Source organism: Cetorhinus maximus, chromosome 1 (assembly GCF_964194155.1).
Source record: "Cetorhinus maximus chromosome 1, sCetMax3.hap1.1, whole genome shotgun sequence".
NCBI lineage: Eukaryota > Metazoa > Chordata > Chondrichthyes > Lamniformes > Cetorhinidae > Cetorhinus > Cetorhinus maximus.
The window spans coordinates 133,160,980-133,173,255 of NC_135879.1; the positions used below are offsets into that span (position 1 = coordinate 133,160,980).

At 44.7% G+C, this 12,276-nt stretch overlaps 1 protein-coding gene across 15 annotated transcripts in view; it reads left to right on the forward strand.

Annotated features, from left to right (window-relative positions):
- The window catches only part of LOC144683641 (LIM and calponin homology domains-containing protein 1-like), a 485,528-nt gene that overhangs the window by 268,867 nt on the left and 204,385 nt on the right, over positions 1-12,276 (forward strand). For all 15 annotated transcript variants that reach the window (XM_078546886.1, XM_078546926.1, XM_078546934.1 and 12 more), the window contains exon 4: positions 824-930. In XM_078546886.1, coding sequence (XP_078403012.1) covers positions 824-930 — 107 coding nt within the window. The remainder of the gene's footprint in view (positions 1-823; positions 931-12,276) is intronic.

The window sequence follows — 12,276 nt, forward strand, 5'->3', positions numbered from 1 at the left end:
TTTTGCACTTCGAATTCAACCTGTTTGTCTCCTCTGCAGATCAGACCCGAACAATTGTAGTAAACATAAATTCATGGCCTGAATTTTTTCCTCGGTGTGCGCGCGTGATTCGGGAGCCCGGGAGCAGTCAGGAAATGGGCCCTCGACCGCGATTTCACACTGGCTGGCCAACTAACGGCCAGCCAATGTGAAACGTGTGCTGGAAAGGTCAGTGCTGCTGGGCTGGGGGCGGGAAGAGGGTGGGAGATGACGTCACCGTGGGCATAGCTGTGCTCCCTGGAGGCAGGCAGCTGCCTCAGGGAGCTCTGCAGACCGGCAAATAATAAAATAAAGCATAAAAAAAGCTGCAAAAAATGTCCATGCACCACAATCAAGCACCTGAAAGCATACCTTATAAAATTGCTGTCCCCAGATATTTGTTTTTATTTTATTTCGTAACAGAGATTTCATCCGGCCCTTGGATGAAGTTTCATGAAAATGTAAAGGCCGCCTGGCCGATTTGCTCAGAAATCCACATCCTTTGCATTTATGTTTGCAAAGCAAAACATTAACTAAACCATTTTTTGTTTGTTGAGATAGTTTGAATGTTGATTGGATTATAGGTGACATACCTGCAGGATAAAATATTATTTGATCCTCTTCGTTTGAGCTGTGCAGGTTATGAACAGGAATTGAGCAACAATATGGGCTGTAAGATAACTGACTATTGGTGTATGCCATTTATTCCAAGTTTAAATCACATTGCACTTGCATGGAAAAGACTGCTGCAGCCAATCAGCCTGTATGGATGCTGATAATATTAATATGCTTCTGTCTCTAACAGGACAACATTACTTTGTTTTTGAGAGCATGTGAAGAGCTTGGACTTAAGGGATCACAGCTTTTTGACCCTGGTGATCTTCAAGATATGACCAACAGGGCCACAATCAAGTAAGTAAGAAAAGAACCAGTCATGATGAATAATAAATATATAGAAAATAGCTTATACAAATTGTGAAAGGATTTCAATGTTTAATTGCTTTGAATTCATTCTCAGTCCTGGCAATAATTAATTTGATTTGCATATTTCTGTCATTTGCATACAATAAAATAGAGATACTTACAATTCTCTTGTAAGTACATTTCCGATAGATGCACATCTTTGCCACGTCCAACTTTGGTTGCAATCAAACCCGCTCTGCACAAGGCTGGGGGTAAGCAGCCATTTCCCCCCGACCTATTGATCATCAGTCTGTATGTAACAGGATCTTGTTCTGTTCGCAGCATATTGCACCTTTTTATCGCTGAATTTATCAGAGGTTAAATTGGATACCTCAGAAAGTGCTAACTGTGCTATTCATTGGTTGGAGGTCAATATCGTGAGAGGTGAGCACTATTTAGAACCAACCTGCTATGGGTCAGGATATTAGGCACACCTGTTCCTGACTGGTCAGCTTCTGCTGCCTCTGGTTATGTACCACCCTGACCTGCAAAAGAGAGGGAAATGTGTCAGTGAGTGTGGTGCAATCCCTTTGGTTGATGTGGCTGTCGTGGATGAATAGCTGACAATGTATGAAAGCTATGGGATGTGGGTATGAGACTTGCAGCAATGCAAGTCTCTTAAAGGTGCATTGTGGTTGGAGTAGGTGCTGAGAGTCATGGTTGAAGAAAATCTGACTTGGGAAAGAGTGAGGAATGGCACAACAGTGGAGAGAGTGAACTCCAAGGTTTTCAGTTGCTGTAATAGATATTTTGGTGGAGGAGCTGTAAAGGAGGAGGCATGTCCTGTATCTGCAGGAGGGAAGTAAGTGCCAGGGCACACAGTTAAAAGGCAGGGTACGCAGATGGGCATGGCAGTCAATGCCATGAGTCAAGCCCCGAAGACCTTAACACAGTGCAGAAAGAAGTTCAGGGTCCTCACACGAGTGGTTAAGGTTGGTAAATGCATCTTCAAATGCCATCTCCTACTAACTGCATCTTTAGCCTCAGCCATTGCTTAAATCACTACACGCCCATCATTCACCTGACAACAATATCAATCACAATTCAACTCATAGCTTCACCTCAGTCTCACACCTAGCGCTGCTGCAAGTCTCATACCCACATCCCATAGCTTTCATACACTGTCAGCTATTCATCCACGGCAGCCACATCAACCAAAGGGATTGCACCACACTCACTGACACATTTCCCTCTCCTTTGCAGGTCAGGGTGCATAGCCATAGCCATACATAACCAGAGGCAGCAGAAGCTGACCAGTTGGGAATAGGTGTGCCTGAATATCCTGACCCCTGTGGAGGATACAATGCTGGCCATTATTAGGTCAGCAATGCCAAGGCTATGACCAGCAGTCAGGCTGAAACCATTGAAGGTGACTGGCACCTGGGCTATTCTTTCCCTCTGCCCTGGCTGCATCCCACTCATGCCCAGTGTCCCACCATGTGTAGATTAAGGTGACGGTATCCTCATATCTAGTCCTCCCTCTCACATCCCATTTCCTTTCAGGTGTCTAAGAGATCCAACCTGACCAGGCAGGACATTGATGATGAGGACACCACATCATCACTCGACTTCACACTCACAGCCACCAGCTCAGTTACTGACCCTGTACTTCTCTTAAAGGATAGTTTAGAGGCAGAATCTACGCATGGTGGGACACTGGGCATGAGTGGGATGCAACCAGGGCAGAGGGAAAGGATAGCCCAGGTTCCAGTTCACCAGATGGTGGGATTGCTCATGAGTTCTGCTTCAGAGGATTCAGGTGAGGACTTCTGTGGGGCAGTGTACTGAAAAAGGCAGATGAGTATGCAGAGAAGTACTTGTTGCAGTGGCAGGCCTGCCATAAAGCCCGCAGTCAATGCCAAGGAGCATGGAGGGATCCGCCACCAACATGGCACAGGGTTTTGTACAGAACTTGGAGCCCATCATTTCCAATGTGGAACTGGTGGCCAACTCCAAACGTGATGCAGTGACTAATAGTCGATGTTGCAGCTTCCATTGTGGCACACAGAGCAGCTATCCAACATCTGGCTGGTGCAGTGGAAGCCCAGACTGCTGTCATCTTGGCTTTGGTTTCAGTGCTTGCAGAGTATTACAGTAGTCCAGCAATTTGTCTTTCAATGGATTACTGGGATTGTTGAGGCGCCACTCCAGGGGAGTGGCAGTGACTCCACGGAGCATAAACCTGCTGTCCTCTCTCAGAATGAGAGCATTCATGCTCCTACCATTGCCACTCTGTCAGTGCCCCTCCTACTGCCTGCTACTTAGCTAATCTTCCCAGACTGCTGCCACCCATGCTGAGATGGCGCTGTCTGCAGCTGGGTCTGCAAGGCCCAGGGTGGCTTGAGGTCACCCTCCAAAGCCATCTGCAGTCTCCGCTGAAAGTCAGCAGGCTTCCACCAGCCGTCCTACATCCATTGGGGCAGCAGTAGATCAGGGCCCTGGGATAGGCAAAGGCACCAAGAAGACAGGCACTAAGGCACATGGCATGAATTAATTTATAAATATGGTTTGGAATATTTATTTTGTGGTGGCTTTAATTTTTGCACCGTGGCCAAGCGAATACTATGATGCTCAGTGGCAGAGGGCAGGTAGTTGAGGATATGAGGTTGTGGTTACTGCCTGCTCCTTCTTCTCCTCATGCTCCTGCTCCTCAGCTGCTTGCCATATAGCTGGTGGCAAGGGCTGCGTCCTCATCACAATGAGGTTGTACAACATGCAGCAGACCATCATGAACCTTGACACCCACACTGCTGTATTTTGCAGGTTTCCTCCATAGCATAACAGGGATAGAAGTGTTGTTTCAGGATGCAGGTAGTCTGCTATATCACATTTTGTGTGTCAGCATGGCTTTCATTATATACATGTTGTGCACTTTGCACACAAAATCAACAGCTATGTCATCAGCAAAAGTCTTTGTTACCCAGTACCCACCCTTTGGTTTCCTGTGGTGGCTAAATGCAGCTGGCACAACAGACTACCACAGAATGAAGGCATCATGGCTGCTGCCAGGATGTTGGACATTGTTTGCTGCCTATGGTCTCACGCCAGGTGAACATTGAGGGACAGTTGCAAGAAAGGGCAGAGTTAACATGAGGTGCCTGCAAAGCAGGACAATTCCAACCCAGCCAATTACCACCCCATCAGTCTACTCTCCACCATCAGTAAAGTAATGGAAGGGGTCATCAACTGTACTATCAAGTGGCACTTGCTTAGCAATAACCTGCTCACTGACACCCACTTTGGGTTCCACCAGGGCCACTCAGCTCCTGACCTCATTACAGCCTTGGTTCAAACATGGAAAAAAAAGAGCTGAACACCTGAGGTGAGGTGAGAGTGACTGCCCTTGACATCAAGGCAGCATTTGACCGAGTGTGGCATCAAGGAGCCCTAGCAAAACTAGAGTCAATGAGTATCGGGGAAAACTCTGCTGTTTGGAGTCATACCTAGCCCAAAGGAAGATGGTTGTGGTTGTTGGAGATCAGTCATCTCAGCTCCAGGACATCACTGCAGGAGTTCCTCAGGGTAGTGTCCTCGGCCCAACCATCTTCAGCTGCTTCATCAATGACCTCCCTTCCATCATAAGATCAGAAGTGGGGATGCACCCTGTTGGTTGCACAATGTTCAGCACCATTCGCGACTCCTCAGATACTGAAGCAGTCCATGTCCAAAAGCAGCAAGACCTGGACAATATCCAGGCTTGAGCTGACAAGTGGCAAGTAACATTCACACCACACAAGTGTCAGGCAATGACCGTCTGCAACAAGAGAGAATCCAACCATTGCCCCTTGATGTTCAGTGGCATTACCATCACTGAATCCCTCCCTATCAACATCCTGGGGGTTATCATTGACAAGAAACTGAATTGGACTAGCCATATAAATACTGTGGCTGCAAGAGTAGGTCAGAGGCTAGGAATCATGTGACGAGTATCTCATCTCCTGACTCCCCAAAGCCTGTCCACCATCTACAAGACACAAGTCAGGAGTGTGATGGAATACTCCCCACTTGCCTGGATGAGTACAGCTCACACAACACTCAAGAAGCTGGATACTGTCCAGGACAAAGCAGTCTGCTTCATAGGTACCACATCCACAAACATTCACCTCCTTCACCACTGACGCACAGTAGCAGCAGTGTGTACCATCTACAAGATGCACTGGAGCAACTCACCAGGGCTCCTTAGACAGCACCTTCCAAACCCACGACTACTACCACCTAGAAGGACAAGGGGAGCAGGTAGATGGGAACACCACCACCTGGAGGTTCCCCTCAAAGTCACTCAGCATCCTGACCTGGAAATATGTCGCCATTCCTTCACTGTCACTGGGTCAAAGTCCTGGAACTACCTCCCTAACAGCTCTGTGGGTGTACCTACACCACATGGACTGCAGCGGCTCAAGAAGGCAGCTCACCACCACCTTCTCAAGGGCAACTAGAGATGGGCAATAAATGCTGGCCCAGCCAGCAAAGCCCACATCCCATGAATGAATTTTTAAAAAAGCAATATGTGTGCATTTAGTGGCATCCTGCACCATGGAGAAACCCACAATCCTCGTGAAGCTGCATATTTCCTCTGTGTGCTCGTCTCTGGCAAGGGAGAATGAAATGTATTCATCTCTCTTTAAATAGAGGGCGTTAGTGACCTCCCTACACAACATCAGACAGTAAACTGCAAGATGTTGTAAACATCTCTAGCATGACCCTGGACAGAGACAGACCCATACAGGTTTATTGCCATGGTCATTTTCAGAGCCACTGAGAATTTGGTCCTTGCCCTGTTCTGATGTTGCAGTAATGGCTGCAGTAGGTGACAGATTTCACTGAAGATGTACGTGCTGAAGCACAGGCATCATATGCACTATGATTACCCTTGGTGGATATGGCCTCCTGCTGAGAGCTCTTCTCCCTCTCTTCCTCCTTTTCCTCCCTCTTCCAGCAGCTTGTCTTACTCTGCGTGGTCTCTGTTCATTCTCCAAGTCATGTTGTATTCCAAGGAGAATGTTTATTAGTATACCCATGCCTGGGAGCAACTCGGTTTGTTCCGAAGCCTTAAAGTCAGTAAATGTCCTTTAGCACCTGCCACACCACTCCTTGCAGTCTTTTGCAAGTTGAAACAGCCATAGAAAGCACAAATGTTTGTAGAATTGCAGCAACAGTGAGAAAAAAGCAACTAACCTGGAATTGATGATCGCTTTAAATACTGCTAGTTGGACATTCTTTTTGCTGCAGGAAGTGTGTTCAACTGTGCAAGGTTAGGAAAGGACATTGGCTGCAATGTTGAGCCCCAAATTATGTGTCAGCTAGGTTGGTATCCACTTGCCTATGTGTCAGAAAGTTGTGGGCTGAATTCACACTCCAGGACTTGAACACAAGGGTTAAGGCTGACACTACAGTGCTGTACTATTGGAGGTGCTGTCTTTTGGGAAAGAAAATGCTAAACAGAGGCCCTGTCCACCTTCTGAGGTGAAAAATCCTAAGGTACTATTTCAAAAGAGCAGGGGAGTTACCCTGGTGTCCTGGGCAATATTTATCTCTCAATCAACATCACATAAACAGATTATTACATTGCTGTTCGTGGACGCTTGTTGTGCACAAGTTGGCTGCTGTGTTTCCTACATTACAACAATGGCTATACTTCAAAAGTACTTCATTGGCTGTAAAGTGTCTTGAGACATCCTGTGGTTATGATAAGTGCTATATAAATGTAAGCTTTTCTTTCTTTCAAAATGGCAAATGCATACTTCCGGCAGATGTTTACTCTGCACATTATGATGCCTGCACTAATATGGAATTTGCACAGTTCACCCTACAAGTGCGTACATGCATCGCGGACCCCATTTTGGAGCTCTAAGGTCAATCGTAGCCTCCAAAAATGGGCACTAATGAGCCGATCATATCTTCAGAATTGCCGGACATCTGGAATTTGTTTCAAGATTTCTGTAGTTCTCACTGTATTAGTTGGAATAAAACACCAAATTGTTTTGGCAAGTTTAACAGATGCAGCTGTGCTGCAGACATTTTTCACCAATGTTCTTTCTGAGTTACTGTATTTTGTTATTTATATTTGAGCAAACACAAGTAAGAAATGGCATTTAAATTGTAAGAGAAAACAAGTATAAACATTGTGTCAAAGGGAATTAGATTTTATCATAAAAAACTGTGTAAATAAATAAATGTAGCTGAGTCTATACAAATGAAATGTTTTGGTTTGAAAGCATGTCACACGCTGTACTGATGAAATGAATATAACTTTATTTTCATCACACGATCATATCACAGGATAAGTTTGGGTGGAAGTGGCCCTTCAATGCCTTTGATCTCATCCTTCCAAAACACGATCTCAAGCATTTTCTACTTAGAGCTTCTAACTGTTTTTTAAATGAGTCCCATGTTCTGGCTTCAACCAACACCCCCTGATAATCTGTTTAAGCTGTTGGTCACTTGTTATGCAAAAGAATGCTTCCGGATGTCTACCCTATGGTTATCACATCACCACAGTTTGGATCAAATTCTGTTGTATCTGTATCATAGTAAGAAAAGGGGAATAATTGCTCTTGCCACTTTCTTTAGCAATGCTGTAATGTGTTTTTAAAAATTTATTCATGATGCTGCGATCAGATAAATCAGCCCTCCAGTATATTTACATTTTCTGGCTTTACTAAACTTTGGCTCTCCCCTCTCTGCTTGAAGCATTTTTGTGGTGCACAATTAAACAGAGAACAGATGATGGCTTTATAAAGCTGTGATTTACTAAATCTATTTTGCTTATGAAGATAATGCACCTAATTACCATTGTTCATTATGCCATATAATATATTGACAACGTATTGACGTTTTTTTTCGAAAGAGAGTTAATTGATTCTAGATCAGACATTCAAATATTTTGTGTCTTCTATAAATAACTTTCCAAAACGAGGCTAGAGAAATTGGCAGACCATTTTGCTCATTCATTTTCTCATTGACATAACTCTAAAACATGCCAAGGCAAATAGATTATGGTGTATAGTGGACTGATGTATGTTATCCAATATTTTGAAAAGCATTAGTAAGACTATACTTAGAAATCATATCAAGTATGGATAACTATACCTATTAAAAGACATTGGAATATTAAAGCACAGTTTAAAGGAGGTCAGAAAGATGCCAGATGTGAGGAACTCGTGGACTGTATTCGAAATTGGTGCTATCCACTCAACCGCTCAAGCATCTTTGCCCTTCCTACTGCCCCCAGTCCACCCAGATATTGCCCCATGATCCTGTATTTTAGTTCTAATTTCCACCCCAGCACTGAAAAGTTGATCCCCATTCATGAAAATTCACCACTTTCTAACTTAACGCCCAACCAATATAGGTCCCTACCACTTAAGACAGCAACAAATGGAGAAGGTTTGCAAAAGATAATTGATACATTCGTAAAGGAAAGTGGTAGGTAGGGCTTATCCTCAACTGCAAGGGAACATACACTATTGTGATGACAAAGAAAAAGGACATTCCAGTATGCAACATCACAATAAATGGAAGCAAGCTAGAACAGGCCAATCAATTCAACTATCTAGGGAGCACAGTAACATCCAATGTCAAAAGTTGTACTGAAATCCGAGAAAGGGTTGGACAAGCCAAAAGTATTTTTAATAGTTAAGCAACATTCTAAGAAATGTCAGTTGAGTCTTGAAACAAGAATCTGTGTACTAAAATGTTATGTCTGGTCAGTAATTAATTCCAGTGTGAAGTTTGGAGCTTTGGGAAAGAGGAGGAGAAAAAAGTCAACAGCTTCGGAATGTGATGCTTAAGAAGGATCCTAAGGGTAAACTGGGTAGGGAAAAGAATGAAGGAACAAACACTGAATGAGGCCAGAAGAACAAAGGAACTCTCATATAATACCAAAAGAAGACAAATAGGCCAGAATTTTACATCCTGCGGGCGCGTGCCTGACCCATCCGGGGGCGAAAAAGTGCGAGATGACGTCGGGCAAGCGTCCTGACATTATCGTGCACTCGCGTGATATCTCGCTGCAGCAGTTGGAAGTGTGCCCGTTGACAATTAAGCCGGCAATTTATCCCATTAAGGAGGCAATTGAAAGCGATTTTTTGTGGCCTGGGCCAATCAGCCAAACTGCCTTTACATTTTTGCTGAAACTTCAATCCAGGGCGGGATGAAATTTCCGTGGGGAAATAAAATAAAAAGAGATACCCTGGAACTGTTTTTTTATGAGTTGTTTTTTCAAGTGATTGATTGTGCTGCATGGGCATATTTTGCAGCATTTTTGTTTTGTTTATCTTGTGAAGGTCTGCAGCTCTCTGAGGCAGCTATCTGCCTTCAGGGAGCTCAGTGGAAGCGCTCACCAGCACCCACGGTGATGTCGGCGCCCGCTCTCTTCCCACCCCCACCGGCAGTGTTGAGCCTTTCTCAGTGCGTGTGTTATGCTGGCTGGCCAGTGTGAAATCGCGGTTGGGGGCCAATCGCGGTCAGGGGTCATTTCCCATCTACTCCTGGGCCCGCCGATCGTGCGCGCCCTACAGGCGAAAAATTCAGGCCATGGAGTTCTTATCCATGGAGTGCCTAATCACCACCAGAAGGATTAATGGAAGAAGAGCAAGAGGCCAATAGTGAAGGAAGCAGCTAGGCAATATTAAAGACTGGCTGAACCAGAACTCCAACAATGAGGCCATCCACTGTTGCTGTGTTCGGAAAGTTTGGAAGACCATGATTGCCTATGCCACTCGACATGGCATTTAGACAATGATGACCACTTAAGAATCCTTATTTTTGTCTCAGTACCTGCTGGCATTGTCAAGTGCTTCTTCTCCTCGGACATTGTTCCTTCAGTCAAAACTGCGAACATCTCCCCGCTGCTCTTCTATTTTCTCCGACCACCTTCCCCTCTCCAATTTCCTCTTCCTTTGTTAGGTTCTTCTACGTACCTCACGAATATCTTTGTCGTGTTTTCCGTCACACCCACAACACTGAGACACACTATTCATTTTCGTGGGGCTTTTCCAGATTAGCCCACGTTTATGCTGCTTGTCTGGCATTTCCATGGATTTTCCACTGAAGTTGTGGCACACCATTGAAGACACCTGTGGTAATCTGAGGTGCAATACACCTTTAAGAGAATGTGAGCAGATTGACCATCTGACTGTACGACCCAATAGCTGTGTAGCACGGGCTACAATGTTAGTTAGTCTAGAGTAGGGTCTAGCTGGAGAAGCACACATTATGTTAATGCTCTGTTGTTTGTGTAAGTAAATAACATGTGCTTCATTTCATGCTGGTCTCTGTGTCTGCAGTGTATTGTAATCGACTTGCCTGCTGACAGATAAGCGTGCAACCGGTTCACGACCCCACAGTAAAACATAACAACTGGTGATGAGGCAAAATACGACCAGTCAACAACATGAAGGAAAGCTGCGAAAGTTCAACTGAAGTGAATCAGCCATGCCCTGCAGGCTGATTGTAAATACATTACAATTGTAAACGCTCACCATAATAGTCGAAGTTATCTCTTTCCAGTATGCCACAATTTGGCCTCATCGAACCATTTGATGAGATCACCGATGACTGGACACGATATATTGAACCATATAGTGTTTTTATTTTTGGCCAACAACATATTGGGGGAGGAGAAGGAGAAGATGCGGGCGATCCTCTTATCGACATGTGGCAGTAAAACATACGGCCTAACTCGTAGTCTAACGGCACCCAACGCCCCAGGTTCCAAGAGCTTTGATGTGTCGGTGAAACTTGTGAAAAACCACTTTCAGCCGAAACCCTTGGTAACAACGCAGCGTTTTAAATTCAATTCGAGATGTTCACGCCCCTGGAGAGAGAGTCACTTGTTAAGTAGCAGTCTTAAAACAACTGACAGAGCACTGTGAGTTTGGGACGTTGATTAATGATATGTTAAGAGATTAGTGTGTGGAATTAATGAAGACGCTATTCAAAAAAGGTTATTGTCAGAAACAAATTTAGACTTCAGCAAGGTGCTGGAGTTGGCGCTCACAATGGAGAGCGCAGTCAGGGATTTAGAAGAAATCAAGGGAGCATAAAATGGCGCTGTCCTTTGCATCAGGAGAGAGGCACCGGCTAGAAATGACATGGAAGCACAGGGCTCCACGGAAAGGCGGGAAACAGCCACCATTAACAGACCAGCAAAAAGCAATGGTTTAATGGACAAAAACCACATTAATGATAGTAGAATTGGAACCAGGCAGCCTACAAATGAACAACAATTTAAAAGAACCGAGTGTTTCTACTGCCAACGTAATGGGCACATTATGTGACATTGTAAAGACAGGTTGAGGCAAAATTTCAAACAAAAAGGCAGAAGTCATTAAATTTATATAATGGAGGAACCAGAAGAAACAGAGTCAGATATCTACTCGCTACACAACTTAAAAATGGGTAAAACGGAGCCAATCTATGTGACAGTAGAAGTCAACAGAAAACCCATCCAAATGGAGGTGGATATAGGCACATCCACGACAGTCATAGGGGAACAGATGTTTAAGTATCTGAATGGAGGAGAACACTTATTAAAGCTGGAAAATTCAGATGCCACACTAAAGACATATACTGGTGAAGACATATGAGTAAGAGGTATGTGCAAGGTTCCAGTACAATATGGAAGCCAGACTGCTAACCTACCCCTGATAGTGGTAGCAGGGGAGGGTCCAACTCTTCTTGGTCGGTACTGGTTTAAGGAAATAAAGTTGGAGTGGACCGAGATTTTTCAACTCAGAATGAAAGGTCTGCAAGAATTATTACAGAAATATGCCCCTGTGTTCAGGGAAGAGCTCGGGAAGATTTATCCACCGGCCGGGAAGCCAGGTTGCCAATGCCGACACATTGAGCCGATTACCTCTAAAGGACAGCAATGTGAACGTCCCAATGCCTCAAGAACTTGTCTTGTTATTAAACTTTCTGGATTCGTCACCAGTGAATGCCAAACAGATCAGAGAATGGACAGACTATGATCCAGTTTTGTCTTATGTCAGGGAACAAGTCTTGTAGGGATGGTCTAATGAGCCAAAGTCAGATGAAATGAAGCCCTATTTTAACAGGAGATGTGAGCTCACTTGCCAGGATGGCATCTTACTGTGGGGAGCGAGAGTCATTGTGCCTCCCAGAGGAAGGCAATCATTATTGATAGAATTGCATTGCGCTCACCCTGGCGTTTCTAGAATGAAAATGTTGGCCCACAGCTACTTATGGTGACCAGGGATGGACACTGACATCAAAAACATGGTCAAGAACTGCATGCAGTGCCAACAGGTGCAGAAATTGCCTGCCGCTGCT